A 20,915-nucleotide genomic window follows, 5' to 3' on the forward strand; every position below is an offset into this window, starting at 1 on the left:
GACAGGTACAGGATGGGTGAGGTGTGGAGGGATACGGACGAAACACAGGCCAGTGGGACTAGTTTAATTGTGAAAACTGGGTGACATGGACAAGTTGGGCCGAAGGGCCTGTTTCCATGCTGTAAGCTTCTATGACAGCACTGTAACACTCCCAGGACAGGGACTGCATGGGGTTAGATACTGAGTAAAGCTTCCTCTACACTGTGCCCATCAAACACCCCCAGGGACAGGGACAGCACGGGGTTAGATACTGAGTAAAGCTTCCTCTACACTGTGCCCATCAAACACTCCCAGGGACAGGGACAGCACGGGGTTAGATACTGAGTAAAGCTCCCTCTACACTGTCCCCATCAAACACCCCCAGGGACAGGGACAGCACGGGGTTAGATACTGAGTAAAGCTCCCTCTACACTGTCCCCATCAAACACCCCCAGGGACAGGGACAGTACAGGGTTAGAGGCTTGAACTGAGAAGGTCAGGCGACAGTGTTTTCAGCAGCAGATTGGCTATGGTTAGGGTGAAGCAGGCACCGTTAGCGATGAAGAAATATGATCGAGAGGACAACATAATCGAGACGTCAGCTCAGAGGGTGGCTTTGAGTAGGAGAAGGTGATAAAGGGCTTATGTCTGAAACGTCGATTTTCCTACTCCTCAGATGCTGCCTGACCTGCTGTGTTTTTCCAGCACCACTCTCTGGACCAGTGGCTCTGAGTAAGTTGGTCCCCCTCGAAACTGATGAGGGGTGAGAAATTAATCCAGCTAGCTGCTAATTTTTGGAAGTTGATTCTTACGTTAAAAATCCCAAGTGGGGCTTGCGAGTTTACCTTTGTGCAGTTCACATTGCCATTCAGGCACTGACAGGTGTTACACTCCTGTTCCCATCGGATTCCATGCGGATGGTACTGTCCCGATATAAAGCATGACTTCCCAAAGCCGATGACTGCAGTAAACAAGTAACAGCATTAGGTCACAGCCAGAGATGAACAGCACGGGCTTAGATACAGAGTAATGCTCTCTCTACACTGCTCCCCCACACCCCCAATCCAACACTCCGAGGACAGGGACAGCAGGGAGTTAGATACAGATTAAAGCTCTCTCTACACTCCTCCCTCACACTCACAATCCAACACTCCCAGGACAGGAACAGCACGGGGTTAGTTACAGAGTAAAGCTTTCTCTACACTGTCCCCCCATCAAACTCCCAGGACAGGGACAGCACGGGGTTAGGTACAGAGTAAAGCTCCCTCTACACTGTCCCCCCATCAAACTCCCAGGACAGGGACAGCACGGGGTTAGATACAGAGTAAAGCTCCCTCTACACTGTCCCCATCAAACACTCCCAGGACAGGGACAGCACGGGGTTAGATACAGAGTAAAGCTCTCTCTACACTGTCCCCATCAAACACTCCCAGGACAGGGACAGCACGGGGTTAGATACTGAGTAAAGCTTCCTCTACACTGTCCCCATCAAACACCCCCAGGGACAGGGACAGCACGGGGTTAGATACCGAGTAAAGCTCCCTCTACACTGTCCCCCATCAAACACTCCCAGGACAGGGACAGCACGGGGTTAGATACAGAGTAAAGCTCCCTCTACACTGTCCCCCATCAAACTCTCTGAGGAGATATTGACAATGATATCCCAACTGAACCAGAGGAGGAGACAAACAAAACTGTAGTGAACAAAGCTCAGGTTGAGGAGATGAACATCAGACAGCATCACCTTGTCTTCCACAACATTCATATTAAATGCCAGTTCTACAGGTCAGCAGACTCTCCCTTCTGTTCCCTCTGTACATATGTAATGAGGCCATTTACATGTACAATGTTAGTTTTTATGCACATTCTTGCCAAAGTCAAACCCCGAGAGAAACCAGTTTTGAGAAAAACAGCGACAGATTGCGAACTCATTGAAATGAATCAAGCCGGATTATTCCAATGCTCCTTGTAGTGAGGAAACATCAAAACTATGAGGAGTTGCTTCATCTTTCAACATAACCAGGAAATGTTTCTCTCTCTGTCTCAGCCTCTATAATACAGAGTGAGGGACGGGCATGGCCAGGGGCTGACTGTGCTGTCAGCAGCAAAGGCCAGTGATGTGCACGACATCCGATCTGGGACAACACAACACCGGGGAGAATAAAAGACAAGTGCAGCAAGTTTCCACCTGGTTTAAAAGGATGGGGAAAGCAAATTCAATAGAAACTCCCAAAAAAAGGGAACAGAATAAATCATAAAAGGGAATAAAAATGACCAGGTTTTAGAAAAGGGGAAGTGACCTAACTGGGTAGCTCAATCAAAGAGCAAAGATGGCTGCCTTTGAGGGACGTGGATAAGGTGAATAGCCAAGTACGGATATTTCAGGAAGGATGTGGAAGCATTGCAAAAGGTGCAGAGATTTACCAGGATGTTGCCTGGTCTGGAGGGAAGGAGAAAGTGAGGACTGCAGATGCTGGAGATCAGAGCTGAAAATGAGTTGCTGGAAAAGCGCAGCAGGTCAGGCAGCATCCAAGGAGCAGGAGAATTGACGTTTCAGGCATGAAAGAAGGGCTCATGCCCGAAACGTCGATTCTCCTGTTCCTTGGATGCTGCCTGACCTGCTGCGCTTTTCCAGCATCACATTTTCAGCTCTAGTCTGGAGGGAAGGTCTTATGAGGAAAGGCTGAGAGACTTGGGTCTGTTCTCATTGGAAAGAAGGCTAAGAGGGGATTTGATAGAGACATACAAGATGATCAGAGGATTAGAGAGGGTAGACAGTGGAAGTCTTTTTCCTGGGATGATGACATCAGCTTGTACGAGGGGGCATATCTACAAATTGAGGGGTGATAGATTTAAGACAGATGTCAGAGGCAGGTTCTTTACTCAGAGAGTGGTAAGGAAGTGGAATGCTCTACCTGCTGATGTAGTCAACTCAGCCACATTAGGGAGATTTAAACAATCCTTAGATAAGCACATGGATGATGATGGGATAGTGTAGGGAGACGAGCTGAGAATAGTTCACAGGTTGGCGCAACATTGAGGGCCGAAGGGCCTGTTCTGCGCTGTAATGTTCTATGTTTCCCCGAGGTACAGGAATCCAAACCTACTGGGCACAGGGTTAAGGTTTAAAGATTTAAAAGTGACCTAAGGGGCAACTTTTTCACGCAGAGGGTGGTGCGTGTATGGAATGAGCTGCCAGAGGAAGTGGTGGAGGCTGGTACAATTCCAACATTTAAGAGGCATCTGGATGGGTATATGAATCGGAAGGGGCTATAGGTATGGGCCAAGTGCTGGCGAGTGGGATGAGGTCAGATTGGTTGGCACAGACAAATTGGAGCTAAGAGCCTGTTTCTGTGCTGGATATCGCTATCATTCTGCAGCTGAACACAAAGTCTGTGCCTTGTGTTCTTCCCAGACATCAAGATGCCAAGAGGGCAGCTCACGGTCACATCTCTAGGACTGAGCCACGAGGGTCTGACCAGCTCAGTGTCAAGCTTCTGACCATCTCCTCAGCCAATCCCATTTCTGCCCACCCACCCTGCACCCCATATTCTCCTCTTCACCAACTGCTGCTGCAATAGAGTTGTACAGGGCAAGGAGCAAAACTCCCACACCGTCTCCCCCAAAGAGTGCTGTCAAGTCAGACAAGGAATGATCATTTGTTGAAAACACGTACCTTCTTGGCATCTGTGACCTGCTCTTCCAGGAGGGCAGATGCACCTGTACCCATTAATCTCATCCACACAAGTGGCTCCATAAGCACAAGGGGATGTCTGACATTCATCGATGTCTTTGAGAGAGAATAAAACGCATGCATTAACAAAGGGATGAGGGACACTAAAAATGCTGATGAGACCACGTGCTTCCTGCTCAGCCTAATTGCGAAAAGCCAGCCCTGGCCTCTTCAGTCACATCATTAGTTCCACAGTAAACAATCAAGTTAAAGCAGCCTTTCAGAGGCAGCTCTGTAAGAGGCTTTTATTTTCCCGAGCCTCATTCAGAGTCCTGTGTTCACTGTGCTCACAGCTGGGCTCTCAGAAACTGCCAGTAACTAAAAAACACAGGAGGCAAACTCCCATTCCCCTCCCTCACCCTCACCCAGATACGGAGCTGCTACTGAGCCAGAGCAAACAAGACAACAGGACAGAGAGAGAGAGAGAGAGAGAGAGAGAGAGAGAGAGAGAGGGGGGGGGGGAGAGGAGGAGAGAGGGGGGGAGGGGGGAGGAGAGAGAGTGAGGGGGGGACACAGAGGGGGAGGGGAAGAGAGAGAGAGACAGAGAGAGAGGGACACACAGAGAGAGGGGGGAGAGAGACACAGAGAGAGAAGGGGGGAAGGAGAGAGAGAGAGAGAGAGAGGGGAACACAGAGAGAGAGGGGGGTAGAGAGAGACACACACACACAGAGAAGGGGGAGAGAGAGAGAGGGACACACACAGAGAGAGGGGGAGAGAGAGACACAGAGAGACAAGGCGGAGGGAGAGAGAGAGAAGGGGGAGAGAGAGACACACACACAGAGAAGTGGGGGGAAGAAAGAGAGAGAGAGAGAGAGAGAGAGACGGGGGGAGAGAGAGAGAGAGAGAGAGAGACAGACAGACACACACAGAGAAAGGGGGGAGAGAGAGAGAGAGAGAGGGGGAGAGAGACACAGAGAGACAAGGGGGAGGGGGAGAGAGAGAGAGAGGGACACACACAGAGAGAAGGGAGGAGGAGAGAGAGAAACACGCAGAGAGACAAGAAGGAGGGAGAGAGAGAGAGAGAGAGGGGAGAGAGAGAGGGGAGAGGGAGGGGGAGGGAGGGGGAGGGAGGGGGAGGGAGGGAGAGGGAGAGAGAGGGGAGAGAGAGGGGGGGGAGAGAAAGGGGGGAGAGAAAGGGGGGAGAGAAAGGGGGAGAGAAAGGGGGGAGAGAAAGGGGGGAGAGAAAGGGGGAAAGGGGGAGAGATGGGGGGAGGAGGGGGGAAGGGGGGGAGAGAGGGAGAGAGAGGGGGATTCAGAGAGAGAGGGAGAGAGGGAGAGAGAGAGGGAGGGGAGGGGGGGTGAGAGACGGGGGAGAGAGTGGGGGGAGAGAGGGGGAGTAGAGAAAGAGAAAGAAGGAGAAGAGACAGGGTGAACAGAGAGGAGGGGCGGGGGGGCAGGGAGGGGGAGTAGAGAGAGAGAAGGGGAAGAGAGGGGATGGAGTGAGAGGGGGAGTAGAGAGAGAGAGAGAGAGAGAGAGACGAGGAAGAGAGGGTATGGGGTGAGAGAGGAAGGGCAGGAGGGGAGAGAGAGGGAGAGGAGAGAGAGGGTGGGGAGAGAGAGGATGGGGAGAGAGAGAGAGAGAGAAGGGGAAGAGAGGGGGTGGAGTGAGAGAGGAGGGGCAGGAGGGGAGAGAGAGGGTGGGGAGAGAGAGAGGGGATGGGGGGGAGAGAGAGAGGGGGAAGAGAGGAGGTGGAGGTGGGGGAGGGGGGCAGGAGGGAAGAGAGAGGGTGGAAGCCAAGGAGAGAGAAAGAGGCAGTGAGGGAAAGAGGGGGGGGCGTGGGGGGGGGGGGGGGGGGGAGGGGTGACACGGACAGAGGAGGAAGAGGGGTATGGAGGGGAGGTTGAGGAAAGAGGGAGAGAGAGGGGGAGAGCCAGAGAGGGGAGGAAAGGAAGGGAGAGAGATTTCATAGACTAAAATAGTGCAGAAGGAAGTAAATGTAAAAAAAAACTTCCAATCATCAACTTTACCCAAACCCATAGTCCACACCTTTCTGCAGCTCCAGTTCTGCCCCAAAATTTAAACATTGGATACAGTATAGAATATTAATCAAATGTAAAACGTTTTACATTTGACTCATTTCACTTTAGCTTCATGGGTGCTAACTGCCTTCAAATTCACCTGCTGTAACTTGGACTTGCCTCGGGATTCTCTCGTCAGGCAGGACTCCCACTAAAACCACTGAGCCCCTCCTCTGTAACATTTTGCTCCCTCTGATGGGCTGCTGAAACCCTCAAGGAGAAAGTGAGGACTGCAGATGCTGGAGATCAGAGCTGAAAATGTGTTGCTGGAAAAGCGCAGCAGGTCAGGCAGCATCCAAGGAACAGGAGAATCGACGTTTCGGGCATAAGCCCTTCATCAGGAATTCTGATGAAGGGCTTATGCCCAAAACGTCGAATTTCCTGTTCCTTGGATGCTGCCTGACCTGCTGCGCTTTTCCAGCAACACATTTTCAGCTCTGCTGAAACCCTCAGACATTAACTATCTCCCTCTGAATTAACCAGTATTAGTTTCCAAGGCCCAAGCATCCCACTTGCTGTCATTTAGTGAAGGCATCAAAAACAGAAGCTGGGAGGTTCTGATGGAGGTCGATGGAACATCAGTTCGACCACAGTTGGAGCCAGTCACTGTACCCTAACCACACTGTGCCTGTGTTAAAGAGGGAGTGCAGAGGGGCATTCGCCGGGATGTGGACCGAGTTGGAACTATCCTGTTCTGCAGACTGGATAAGATGGTCATGATTTGGAGATGCCGGTGTTGGACTGGGGGGTACAAAGTTAAAAATCACACAGCACCAGGTGACAGTCCAACAGGTAGGATTGGATAGGATGGGGTTGTTTTCCTTGGAGCAGTGAGGGCTGAGGCAAGGGATTTCGTGGAGATGCACGAAATGATACAGGGCAATAACAGGCCAACCTTACAGGAATTTAAATAGTCATTGGATAGACATATGGACAAAAATGAAATGGTGCAGGTTAGATGGGCTTCAGATTGGTTCCATAGGTTGGCGCAACAGAGAGGGCCAAAGTGCTGTAATGTACTATGTTCAAGGGTCAATACAAGTAAACCTTTCTCCATGGTAGAGGGGTCAATTACTGGGGCAGGAAGGTTAGAGGGGACATGTGGAGAAGGTTTTCTCACTCAGAGGGTGCTCGTAGCTGGAGCTCACTGTTGTGGTGAAGGTGGGTGGGAACCCTCAAGACACTTACATGGGATTTAGTCAAACTCCTGAAACACCATCATGTACAAAGCTGCAGGCCAAGTGCCAAGTATCAGGAATAAAGTTGATATGTGCCTTTATGAACAGCATGGACATGATGGGCTGAAGGGTCTCAATGCTGTAAAGCTCAATGGTTCCATGACTCCATCTTGAGCTGGTTTATCCATGGCCTATCCCCCTACAGAGGGTCAGTTTGAGGGATATCTTGCTGCTGACATCCTCAACCTCAAAACTGCAATTGACCGAGTGCAGCATTGAGGAGGCTGGGCTTCAGGAGTTCGGTAAATCTCAGGATCTGCACATTGACCAGAACCTGAACAGTTCAGGCATTTTCTTAATACTTTCATGGGCTGTGGGTGTCACAGACTAGGCTCGTTTGTGTGACCCATCCCCAGTGGTCTAGAGGGCAGTTAAGAGCTGTCCACATTACTGTGGACCTGGGGGTCTCATGATGGCCTTGATAAAATCAAGGAGCAGTAACAAAGCCATTTCTAAAAGACCCATCTGCTTTTCCAAGGGGGCAGAGAGGGAGAGAGAGAAGGGGAAGGGGGCAGAGCGGGAGGGAGGGGAGGGGAAGGGGGAGAGAGAGGGAGAGAGAGAGGAAGAGGGGGAGCGGGAGAGCGCGATGTTGTCTCAACACACTCGTGTGTTTTGAAGATGTACAATGCTGTGTGCCAAAAGATCTTAATGCAAAGAGCAGTCAACTTGATACGATTCCAGAATACTCCCAGAGTGCATCAGCCTTGGCTCCCTGTAGGTAACACTCCCCTTTCCCAGTCCAGAGATAGCAAGTTCAAATCCATGGCAGAAATGGGAACACAATACAGATTCCCAATGCAGTGCTGAGCTGTTGTCTCCAATATTAACAAAAACCCAAAGTGGCCCTTCAAGTAGAATCAAGAAATCCTGCAACATGACAAGCAGCACAGTTCAACACCATGTCCAGCCCAATGTATGTGACATATTTCAACCATCACTAAAACCCAAAAGAACTGCAGATGGTGTAAATCAGAGACAAAATCTGAAATTGTAGGAAAAGCTCAGCAGGACTCGCAGCATCTGTGGAGAGAAATCAGAGTTAACGTTTCGGGTCGAATGAGCATTCCTCAGAAAAGAAAGCCCACTCCCTGGCCATGACAACCTTGTGTGTGAGAGCTCACAGGAGTCAAACTGATGGCCATACGTCCTCCACTACAGCACTGACTACATTTCAAAATGACACACTGTCGAATGTCCCAAGGTCAGGAAAGGTGCCATAAAATGCAAGATTTTTCAAAGACAAATCATTTAAAGTGGCAATGCAATTGGGCATCACTTATAAAACAGGGACTGAAATAAAAGGTGGGAGGTATTACCAGCACATAGGATTACAGCAAAAAAATTAAATGTATCAATTATTTGCTTCATGAGCTGGACGACATTAATATATCATCTTTTATGTTATAAAGCATCCCAAAGAATTTCATAGAAAGAACATTTGACACGGTCGAAATGCTGTAAAGTATAATTTAGTTAGTACAAAAGGTGATTAAGAAAACACATGTTTTTATTTTAAAGACAAAGATTCCTGAGAGTTTCTTTGGGATGAAAGAGGATAATGCGAGCGGGGAGAGTTAGGGGATAAAAGGTTCCAATTCTTCCAGAGGTGGCAAAGGGGCTTTTCACTCTGAATGAAGAATTCAACCAGCTGGTGTTGCATTTTACAAAGGTACAAGTGGCCTTCACTCAGCTGAATATGTCAAGAGGTCAGAGACGGACTGGAACAAAATGGGTGTTGGGTCACAATGGCACAAGCCCTGAACTCTCCCTGTTCTATGTGTTAGTTACTTACTGATCCGACAGTCTGGTCCAGCGAAGCCGGGAGCGCATTCACATCGAAACCAATTCACACCATCCACGCAGATGCCTCCATTGTAGCTGTAAAGACAAAAATACCCCCAAACACACGCTTGTCAGAAAGTGATCTCCTGACACTGCTGACATTACCACAGCTGAGGCGCGCGCGCGCACACACACACACACACACACACACACACACACACAACTTCTACCTCAAAACCAACAACCATTCAAATGCAAATTTCAATTACCATTAACAGAAGGCATTTCTAGCACTGGGCTGACAATGAGAGAATGGAAGGTTCCGGAACCCCTGCTATTCCACTTTCAATCCATTACCTACATAGATTTGCCAATAATAACCCTTGTCCTCACCCCCACTGTCATCACCAACTTGACCCACCCCCATCCAATCTTAAATATTGGAGTTTCAAGTAAAAAAGAAATTGCTGGAGAAACTCAGCAGGTCTGGCAGCATCTGGAGAGAGAGAAAAACTAGTTTATGTTTCAGGTCCAGTGACCCTTCTTCAGAACTAGTATGACTTTGTTATGTCCTGTGTCACGGATAATGCAGACCACCCCCCCCTTGCAGCTGCAGTCTTTCACTTTTGCTTCAGGGGACTTAGTTGGGAACAGGTGTATCATTTTCCAATTCTGAAGGGTCACTGGACCCTAAGTATGAATTCTGTTTCTCCAACAATTCCTGTTTAGGTTTGTCATTCAAGAGCAAGATTGACAGATTTGCAACAAATCTGGTACAAATGCGATTACATGCTGTACATTTATTTTTTAATTAGATTACAGCAAGACTCTCTTTATCTATTGTAACAACAGCTGGCTTACACTTTCCTCCCATTCTCCCTGACTTCACTGATATACAGACTGGTTAAAACAAGCATGGGTATGATGTGGAGATGAAGGAAGCTTTTGATAATGGTTAAGATTTAATTTCATAGTCCCTCTCGTTTTCTCAAGCAAGGGAAGACCGTTTTCACACTACTATGTCAGTTGTGTTTCGCTGAGTAGCACTGTCGGCCAAGTCTGAGTTCCAGGGTCACTCCATGGAGTTGAGATCATCAGCACAGAGAGAGAACTGGGCCACTGGAACTGCCAACAGTCATTTGAAACATTTAGAAATGATCCAAATGGAGTCATTCTGGATTTGAAAGATGAATTGTTTTCTATATTCACAGATGTTGCGTTTAATCGCTAGAACTTTGTTTTTATGATGCATTCTACAGATTGTGTGTGTGTCTCTGAATGCAAGAGAATCTGTGTGTCTGTGAGAACTTTAAGGAGTGTGTGAGTGTGTGAGAGAGAGACAGTGATAGAGAGAGTGAGTGAGAGAGAGTGAGTGAGAGTGCGAGAGAGAGTGCGAGAGAGAGAGCGAGAGAGAGAGCGAGAGAGAGAGCGAGAGAGAGAGCGAGAGAGAGAGAGCGAGAGAGAGTGCGAGAGTGCGAGAGACAGAGTGTGAGAGAGAGTGCAAAAGAGCAAGAGAGAACAAGAGAGTGCGAGTGTGTGAGAGAGAGTGCGAGAGTGTGTGTGTGTGTGTGTGTGTGTGTGTGTCAGGGTGAGTGAGTGTCACTGTGTGCCAGTGAGTGCGAGTGTGTGTGTGTGTGGATGCCTCCAGATATAAACTGGTCATCATATTCCCCACATTATAACAATTCTTTCAGATTCTGTTTTGAAATTCCTTCATGGAACATGGGTTTGGCTGGCTGGGCCAGCCCTTATGAGTGGCGTTCTGCGAAGTTACTCAGTCCCTCGGGCATGTTCACCGTTCGTTAAGTTGCCACTTTGACTGGCGTTGCATCCTGAAAAGTTTCCAATCACACTAACGCACACAGGCACACTCACTGACACACAGTGACTCTCTCACACTCACTGTCCCATGCTATTGCAATGTTTGACTCTTACTGAGCAGCTATATCATTGATAACTTGGAAGAGGGTCCAGAGGAAATTGACTAGAATTGGACCAGCAAAGAGCGCTTTAAGTTATGTGGAGAGGCTGGATTGGAGAGCAAAGAAGATAAGGGCGATATTTAGGAAGAGGTTAGAGGTGTAAATAATCAGGAAGCATTCTAATTTGCAGGAGGGTCAGTAATTAGTGGGCAGAGCTTTAAGGAAGCTGGCAAATTAACCACAAGAAAAGATTAAGCAAGTTCATTAGTTGGTGAGGCAAATTAAGATAACCAGGGACGTACCACCTGAAAAGGGCAGTGGAAGCAGCCTTAGTAGGAACTTATTGAAGAAGGTGAATAAATACTTAAAAAGGGGAAATTTAAAACAGAGCTCGAGGGGAATAGCAACAGTGGGACAACTGGATCTTTCAAGGGCCAGTACAGACATGATGCATTGAATGGTGTTCTTCTGTGCAGAAAGATCACAATTTTACTGCCAAGGTGATGGAGGTGGATTCAAAGCTTGCCAGTCCTCTGGAAGTGGCACAGACCAAGTGCTCATTTAATGTTGGTAATAAAGGTAACCCCGCTGCCAACACCACTTACCATGGGTGAGGGTTGCAGTCATTCTTATCTGTGGAACAAAACAAAAGAAAGATTTAAATAAAACGAAGAACGCGGATGCTGGAAACTTTACGCAAACAAAAACAAAAAATGCTGGAGGATCTCGGCAGGTCTGCAGCATCTGAGCAGAAAGAAACTCTGTTCACATTTTTACTCTAGTGACCCTTCTGAAGAACTCAAAACGCAAACTCTCTTTACATTTCACAGATGCTGCCAGATCTGCTGAATTCTTCCAGTATTTTCTGTGTTTGTTTGTAAAAGGAACCTGCTTTACCACAGAAGGGGATGTGGGCACTCAGTCGGTCACAGTGAGGAGGATAAACTCTCCATCACCAGCTCCCAGCCACCCAAGTCCCTACAAACTCTAAATCAAAGCCAAATGTGGCACATGTAGATTGGTGCCTCTATTGTGACCCCCATCTCTTCAGGTGGATGCAAACCACCTCCCCACCACACCCCTTCCCCCCCTTCCCCCCCCCCCACACACCCACCCTCCAGCGTCAGTCACCAATCTTCAATGCTCCTCAGAATCAAGGAACCCACTCAAGGATTGGACAGAGTGCTCAAGTGCCAAGCCACTCAGGCCTGAGAAGAATCAGTCACGCCAACACATTGTGTCAACATGCTGTACCAAGGGAGTATCACAGTCATACAGTCAGGAGTTATACAGCGTGGAAACAAAGCCTTTGGTTCAACTTGTCCATGCTGACCAGATATCCTATAATTAATCTAGGTCCATTTCCCAGCATTTGGACATAACCCTCCAAACCCTTCCCATGAAGGGTTCCTGATGAAGGGCTTATGCCCGAAACATCGAATTTCCTGTTCCTTGGATGCTGCCTGACCTGCTGCGCTTTTCCAGCAACACATTTTCAGCATTCATATCCCCATCCAGATTCCTTTTAAATGTTTTTATTGTACCAGCCTCCACTACCTCTTCTAGTAGCTCATTCCATACACGTACCTCCCTCTGCGTGAAAACATTCCCCCTTAGGTTCCTTTTAAATCTTTCCCCTCTCACTCTAAACCTATGCCCTCTAGTTCTGGACTCTGGAAAAAAGACCTTGATTATTCACTCTATCCATCCCCCCCATGACTGTGTGAACGTCTCAACAAACACCCCTCAGCCTCCGATGCTCTAGCGAAAATTGCCCCAGCCTTTTCAGCCTCTTCAACCTTGGCAACATCCTTGTAAGTCTTTTCCAAATCCTTTAAAAGGAGGGCTTCCTCCTAATGACGAGTTATAGAGATGTGCAGCACAGAAACAAACCATTGGGGAGAGAGTGAGGACTGTAGATGCTGGAGATCAGAGTCGAGAGCGAGGTGCTGGTAAAGCACAGCAGGTCAGGCAGCATCTGAGGAGCAGGAAGATCGACGTTTCGGGCATAAGCCCTTCATCAGGAATGACTTATGTGAGAAACGGACCCTTCGGTCTAACTTGTCCATGCCAACCAGATATCCCAACCTAATCTAGTCCCATTTGCCAGCAATTGTCCCTGATCCCTCTAAACCCTTCCCATTCATATACCCATCCAGATGCATTTTAAATATTGCAATTGTACCAGCCTCCACCACTTCCTCTGGCAGCTCATTCCATACACGCACCACCCTCTGTGTGAAAAAGTTGCCCCTTAGGTCTCTTTTATATATTTCCCCTCTCACCCTAAACCTATGCCCTCTAGTCTGGACTCAGCGACCCTGGAGAAAAGACTTTGTCTATTTATCCTATCCATGTCCCTCAATTTTCTAAGTCTCTATAAGGTCACCCCTCAGCCTCCGATGCTCCAGGGAAAACAGCCCCAGCCTGTTCAGCCTCTCCCTGTAGCTCAAATCCTCTAACCCTGGCAGCATCCTTGTAAATCTTTTCCGAACATTTTCAAGTTTAACAATATCTTTCCTTTAGTAAGGAGACCAGGACTGAATGCAGTATTCCAAAAGTGGCCTCACCAATGTCCTGTACAGCTGCACCATGACCTCCCAACTCCAATATTGAATGCACTGACTGATAAAGTCTACCAAACGCCTTCTTCACGATCCTATCTACCTGCGACTCCACTTTCAACGAGCTATGAATCTGCACTCCAAGGTCTCTTTGTTCAGCAACACTAATGAAATATTTATTCCCCAAATCAGTCGCTCTGACGCAAACTGTCAGGTTAAAGTTCAGGCTGCTTAAACTGGCTTCTGGAGGAACATGTGCAGCAACATGTGCAGGAACGGGTGCCCAGCACACAGCGATGATGAATGGAACTTACTCTGACTGCAGGTTGGACCTTCCCATCCTTCCTTACACACACAGGTGAAAGTGTCACCACTTCCCACACACGTCCCTCCGTTCTGGCATGGGTTCGGGATGCAACTGCTGTTCTTTGCTGGAAGGAATTAACTTCACATGTCACATCGCTCCAACAGAAATCAATGCAAATAATAGAAGGTACAAAGAGGTGGTGGGTGGTGGGTGGTGGGTGGTGGATGGGTGGGTGGATGGTGGATGGGTGGGTGGATGGTGGGGGGTGGAGGATGGTGGGTGCTGGATGGGTGGTGGATGGGTGGTGGGTGGATGGGTGGTGGGTGGATGGGTGGTGGGTGGATGGGTGGTGGGTGAGGAGGTGGTGGGTGGGTAGGTGGTGGGCGGATGGGTGGGTGGGTGGGGGGTGGATGGGTGGGTGGGTGGTGGATGGTGGGTGGTGGATGGGTGGTGGATGGGTGATGGATGCGTGGGTAGATGGGTGGTGGATGGTGGGTAGGTGGTGGGTGGGTAGGTGGTGGGTGGGTAGGTGGTGGGTGGGTAGGTGGTGGGTGGGTAGGTGGTGGGTGGGGAGGTGGTGGGTGGATGGGTGGGTGGGTGGGGGGTGGATGGGTGGTGGGTGGGTGGTGGGTGATGGATGCGTGGGTAGATGGGTGGTGGATGGGTGGTGGGTGGGTAGGTGGTGGGTGGGGAGGTGGTGGGTGGGTAGGTGGTGGGTGGATGGGTGGGTAGGTGGTGGGTGGATGGGTGGTGGGTTGATGGGTGGTGGGGTGGATGGTTGGGTGGGAAAGGGTTGGCCCATTCAAGGACAAAGGAGGAAAGTTGTGTGTGGTCTCGGATTCTGAATTAGTACTTTGCATCGGTATTCACCGAGGAGAGGGACATGACGGATAGGTTGAGGTTAGGGATAGACCTTTAATTACTCTAGGTCAAGTCAGCATAAGGAAGGAGGAAATGTTGTGTATTCTAAAAGGCATTAAAGTGGACAAGGCCCCAGGTCTGGATGGGATCTATCCCAGATTACTGAGGGAAGTGAGAGAGGAAATAGCTAAGGCCTTAACAGACATCTTTGCAGCATTCTTGAACACGGATGAGGTCCCGGAGGACTGGAGGATTGGTAACGTTGTCCCCTTGTTTAAGAAGGGTAGCAAGGATAATCCAGGTAATTACAGACCGGTGAGCCTGACGTCAGTGGTAGGGAAGCTAAGGGAGAAGACACTAAGGAATAGGATATATACCCATTTGGAAGAAAATGGGCTTATCAGAGAAAGGCAGCATGGTTTTGCAGGGAAGGTCATGTCTTACAAACCTAATAGAATTCTTTGAAGAAGTGACAAGGTTGATTGATGAAGGAAGGGATATAGATGTCATGTACATTGACTTTAGTAAAGTGTTTGATAAGGTTCCCCACGGTAGGCTGATGAAGAAGGTGGAGTCGCACGGTTCTAGGGTGTTCTCACTCGATGGATAGAAAACCGGCTGGGCAACAGGAGACAGAGAGTAGTAGTGGAAGGGAGTTTCTCAAAGTGGAGGCCTGTGACCAGTGATGTCCCACAGGGATCCGTGCTGGGACCACTGCTGTTTGTGAGATACATAAATGATCTGGAGGAAGGTATAAGTGGATGATTAGCAAGTTTGCAGGTGACACCAAGATTGGTGGAGTAGCAGATAGTGAAGGGAACTGTCAGAGAATACAGCAGAATAGAGGTGGACAGGAGAGATGGGCAGAGAAATGGCAGATGGAGTTCAATTTAGACAAATGCAAGGTTGTGCATTTTGGAAGATGCAATTATGGAGCGAACTATACAGTAAATGGAAAAGTCCTGGGGAAAATTGACGTACAGAGAGATCTGGGTGTTTGGGTCCATTGTTCCCTGAAGGTGGCAACGCAGGTTGAGAGAGTGGTCAAGGCGGCATACGGCATGCTTTCCTTCATCGGACGGGGTACTGAGTACACGGGTTGGCAGGTCACGTTACAGCTGTATAGGACTTTAGTTCGGCCACATTTGGGATACTGTGTACAGTTCTGGTCACCACATTACCAAAAGGATGTGGATGATTTGGAAATGGTGCAGAGGAGGTTCACCAGGATGTTGCCTGGTATGGAGGGATCTAGCCATGAAGAGAAATTGAGTAGATTTAGATTATTTTCAATAGAAAGACAGAGGTTGATGGGGGACCTGATTGAGGTCTACAAAATCACAAGAGGTATAGACAGAATGGATAGCAAGAAGCTTTTTACCCCAGACTGGGGAACTTATTTACTAGGGGTCATGAATTCAAGGTGAGAGGGGAAAAGTTTAAGGGAGTTATGGTGTGCAAAGCGGGTGGTGGGGGCCTAGAATGCATTGTCAGAGGTGGTGGTAGAAACTGGCAGAATAGCTTCATTTAAGATGTATCTAGACTAAGACATGAATGGGCAGGGAGCAAAGGGGTACAGAATCTTAGAAAATAGATAGCAGAATTAGGTAGAGGATCTGGATGGGCGTAGGCTTGGAGGGCCAAAGGGCCTGTCCCTGAGCTGTAATGTTCTTTGATCTTTGTTGTTCAAGATCAACTCTTTCCATCCATCACTGGAAAACAGTGCGAGTTTTAACCGGGTTCCAATCAGGTACCGGGCTAGGTTTCCTTCATGAGCAAATTTCAGCAACCAATACTCAACAAAATACACACACACTTCCCTCAGCGCGGCTCTGTCAGAAATCCCTCAGGAGGATGCACAGGTTGCTCTGCTATAATGTACATTTCATCAGCACAAATTGTGTGTAACGCAATTAATAAAACGTGGATGTTGTTCGCATAATGTGAGCTTTCTACTAAAGGGGTATACTGATTTTCAACAGTGATCTTCGACAGTATAATTTTCTATAATGGTTTTCCATAGCAGGATTTTCTATAGCACAAGGTCACAGAGGAACACAACTCTCACATTAAAGTAGAACAACCCATCTCAAGTCTCACGGGAAGCGCTGCACTGTCAGAAAACACCTCCTCTGGGCACTGACTGAAGGGTTCACCTAAGGGTATTAGAACATTTTATCCAACGACTTGGGAACAGGAATGTTGACAAGTTATGTTACATCTGTATAGAACTTTGTGGGCAGCACAACCGTTCAGTGGTTAGCACTGCTGCCTCACAGCACCAGGGTCCCGGGTTCAATTCCAAACTCAGGCAACTGCCTGTGTGGAGTTTGCACATTCTCCCCGTGTCTGCGCGGGTTTCCTCTGGGTGCTCCGGTTTCCTCCCACAGTCCAAAGATGTGCAGGTCAGGTGAATTGGCCATGCTAAATTGCCCATAGTGTTAGGTGCATTAGTCAGAGGGGAATGGATCTGGGTGGGTTACTCTCTGGAGGGTCGGTGTGGACTTATTGGGCCGAAGGGAATCTAATCAAATCTCACATCTGGAATATTGCGTGCAGCTCTGGATGCCACACTACCGGAAGAATGTGGATGCTTTGGAGAGAGTGCAGAGCAGGAGGGTTTCAGTTACGAGGAGGGGTTGGATAAACTCAGACTGTTTTTACTGGAAAGACAGAGGCTGAGGGGGAGACCTGATAGGGGTCTACAAAATAATGACAGGCATAGATAGGGTGGATAGACCGAGGCTTTTTCCCAGGGTGGAATGGTCAATTACAAGGGGGCATAGGTTAAAGGTGAGAGGGGAAATGTTTCGGGGAGAGGTGAGGGGAAAATTTTTCACACAGAGTGGTGGGTGCATGGAACGCACCACACCTGAAGGGGGTGGAAGTAGCAACATTTAAGGTATATCTTCATAGATACATGAATGTGAGGCAAACAGAGAGATAGAAACCCCATAAAGACAATAAATAGAGCATCCCAATAAAGATTAGAAATCAGTGTAGGCTTGGTGTGCCCAAGGGTCTGTTCCTGTGCTGTACAGGTTGTTCTGCTATAATGCACGTTTCATTAACGCAAATTCGCTATAACACAATTGATGAATTGGGGACACGGTTTCTAAAGCGCAAAATTTTAAAACGCCAACATTTTAAGCGCCATTTCTAAAGCGCAATTTTATTATAATACAAGATTGCACAAGAACGCAACCATCTTGTTATAGAAGAACTATCCGTCCTGTTCTTTGTTCTTTGAGAAGTTACTTTAGAAGCGTCTCTATGAAAACAGTGCGTGCCAGAAGGAAGATAAACTCACCAAGATTACAGGTACTCCCACTCCACTCGGGAGCACACGCACATCGAAAGGTATCTCCCACATCATGGCACGTGCCACCATTACTGCAGGTATTTTCATCACATTGGTTCTCTCCTATGGAGGGAACGGAAAGAACATCGACTGGCTAAATCCAGTAAGATCAGGCAGGAAAGCAGGATCCAAATTCAGGATCAGTCATTTGCTTTTGAAATGGCAGAGACGACTCGATGGGCTGAATGGCCTACTCCTGCTCCTGTTTTTAAGGATGGTCCAAGAGCTTGTAATTATAAATCATGTTTAATATGTTAAGAATTCCCAGCACAAAGAGCATAACATAACAAGACATTAAGCTATGTAAGAGGTCATGTGAACAAACACACAGCCCAAGAGATGGGTTTCATGGTGTATCTCAGAGAAAGAAAAACGAATACAGATGATGACGCTTGTACAGGGAACAACAGCAATACACTGCAGACACCGGAAATCGGATATAAAATATACAAATTGCTGCAGAAACTCAGCAAGTCTGGCACTAGCTCAGGGAGGGAGAAACAGAGTTAATGTTTCGAGTCCAAAGACACTTCTTCACAGCATAAGAGTTCTGAAAAAGAGTTTTATCCACACTGAAAAGTTAATTGTGGTCTCTCTCTCTCTCTCTCTCTCTCTCTCTCTCTCTCAACAGACACTGCCAGGCCTGCTGTAGTTCTTCAGCATTTTGTGTTTTTATTTCACGGAGGAAGGTGTTGTCTGGCAGTCACCAGGCACGCTCACCATGGTGAAGGGTGAGAAAGACAAGCAAGAGAGCAGCAAGTGTTACAATTTGAGCAGGGAGCAAGTGCGAGAGACAGCAGACTGAAGCTACAGAAAACAACAGAATTTAAAAATCATTTGCGGAACAACATTCAGGCTGGAGCTAGTCACCAGGTCCTTGGACGTGGAAGCACAAAGGAGCTGGTTAAAAAGGGGAACTGGATTAGCCTGGATGTAGCAGTTGATGGGAGGCACGGGCTACTTACTGGAGTGGCAAGTCTTTCCTTTCCAGTTATTCCTACATTCACAGTGGAAATCATTCAGTCCATCCACACATCGGCCACCGTTGTGGCAGGGGTTGGGGTTGCAATCATTGAAATCTGCAAAACAGGAAGCCCCAGAGCGTTCAAGACAGTAAGTTCAGTCTCAAACAGGTAGCCTACAGAAGCCAAGAATCAAAGTGAAAATCAGAACCTTACTCCATTTGCAGATTGTGGGAGTACAGACTAACTAAAGGAGAAGGCACAGAGGTGGTAAATACGATTCAAGCAAGAATAAGAATTCCAATTTCTCATCACCTTAGGAAATTAAACATCTTTTTGAAAGGCTGACAGTATGGGATAGTGATAATAGCACTGCACTAGCAGTTCAGGTACCCAGGCGGATGCTGTCTGGGAGATAGGGTTAAAGGCTAGTCTCAGAGATGGCAATCACAAAGCCAATGCAGATTGTGAAGCACGTGTTGGGTAGATTCCTGTCCTTTAGGGAAGGGAAATTCATGTTCCTACCTGGTCAGGCTGCATGTGACTCCAGACCCACAGCTATGTGCGTTACTCTTCAGCCTCCTCTGAAATGGCCAAGCAACCTCTCAGCTGCTTCAACTAACGAACAGTTCTAAAAGGTGTGACAGTGGACAGACAACCTCGCATTGACCTGGGGACCAGCAACAGTTAACCCAGCCCTGATCTCCCAACATACCGCAACTCTATACCACCTTCTAGTAACAAGGCCTTTAATCCGGCCTCAATTCAGGAGGCATCAAGCAAGGAGCCAGGCTGGCCAAATGTGAAAAGGACCTGGTGAAGCGACAGCTCAGAACTACTTGCACGCTAAACAGTGGAACAGCTAATGACAGATACTTGTGGACAGCCTTTCTGTTAATTAAACCAAACACCCAGAAAAGCTCACTTCACCCCATCATCTGTTAAAATAGGAGTGTCAGAGAACTGCCAAATTCCACTACTTAAAGAAAATAACATCAATTTATTCTTTAATTTTAAAAGTGAACATTAAAACATAGAACAATACAGCGCAGAACAGCCCCTTCGGCCCTCGATGTGAGCTAATTTAAGCCCATCCCCCTACACTATCCCATCATCATCCATGTGCTTTTCGAAGGACATTAAACAACAACTATTCACAACCCTAAGCCCCCCTTTCTCTTAACTGCTTATTACCTGCCTCCAACTCTATAATAATATGTTGTTCCAATAAGACACTAATTAAAATTACATCAACACACAATTACAACATTTAAAACACATTTGGATGGGTACATGAATAGGAAGGGTTTGGAGGGATATGGGTCGGGTGCTGGCAGGTGGGATTAGATTAGGTTGGGATATCTGGTCGGCATGGACAGGTTGGGACCGAAGGGTCTGTTTCCATGCCGTACTATGACTCTATAACTTCCAAATCACACAGTGCCTGTCTTCTTCCGGCTGATGATCTCCCTGGGTCATTGTCTTGCTTTTTACAGCGAGGATGTTTCATGTGAAAAGGTACCTTGGATGGAAAGGATTTCTTAATTTCTTCGATCAATGTTGATGCTAGTTGCTCTTCTTCAGAACTCTTCCTCTGAAGAAGTATCTTTTCCTGATGAAGGGCTTATGCCCGAAACGTCGACTACCCTGCACATAGGACGCTGCCTGACCTGGTGTGATTTTCTAGCGCCACACTTTCTGACAAGTGACAGACACAGCTAAACGATCCGACAACCAGTGGATAAGACTTAGGTTCTGCTGTCCTGCCACATTGGTTGTGGATGATGGCAAACAATTAGTCGATAAACAGGAAGTGGCAGCTCCACACATATCCCTATCCTCAATGGTAGGAGAGCCCAACACATCAATGCGAGAGCCAAGGCTGAAACCAGAGGTGCCAAGTGAATAATCAACCTCTACCTCCTCCAGAGGTGACCAGTCTGCAGCCAATTCAATTCATTTAACGTGACATCAAAATAAAACAGCCGGACGCACTGAATACTGCAAAGACTACGGGCCCTGGCAACATTCCGGCAACAGTACCGAAGACTTGTGCTCCAGAATGTGCCACTCCTCTAGCCAAGCTCTTCCAGCATCGTTACAACACTGGCATCCATTAGTAACCACTGGTCAGAAGACATACCTGGCACAAAGGAAGATGGGTGTGGTTGCAGGAGGTCAGTCATC

The 20,915-nt window shown here is 47.9% G+C and overlaps 1 protein-coding gene across 2 annotated transcripts in view; it reads right to left on the reverse strand.

The window, feature by feature from the left end:
• Window positions 1-20,915, reverse strand: part of jag2b (jagged canonical Notch ligand 2b) — a 232,857-nt gene that overhangs the window by 14,021 nt on the left and 197,921 nt on the right. For both annotated transcript variants that reach the window (XM_060829495.1, XM_060829494.1), the window contains 7 exons: window positions 18,732-18,845; window positions 17,716-17,829; window positions 13,552-13,668; window positions 11,279-11,306; window positions 8,762-8,847; window positions 3,656-3,769; window positions 825-940 (listed from right to left, as the gene is read on the reverse strand). In XM_060829495.1, the coding sequence (XP_060685478.1) occupies window positions 825-940; window positions 3,656-3,769; window positions 8,762-8,847; window positions 11,279-11,306; window positions 13,552-13,668; window positions 17,716-17,829; window positions 18,732-18,845 (689 nt within the window). The remainder of the gene's footprint in view (window positions 1-824; window positions 941-3,655; window positions 3,770-8,761; window positions 8,848-11,278; window positions 11,307-13,551; window positions 13,669-17,715; window positions 17,830-18,731; window positions 18,846-20,915) is intronic.

This window comes from Hemiscyllium ocellatum, chromosome 8, assembly GCF_020745735.1.
Source record: "Hemiscyllium ocellatum isolate sHemOce1 chromosome 8, sHemOce1.pat.X.cur, whole genome shotgun sequence".
Lineage (NCBI taxonomy): Eukaryota > Metazoa > Chordata > Chondrichthyes > Orectolobiformes > Hemiscylliidae > Hemiscyllium > Hemiscyllium ocellatum.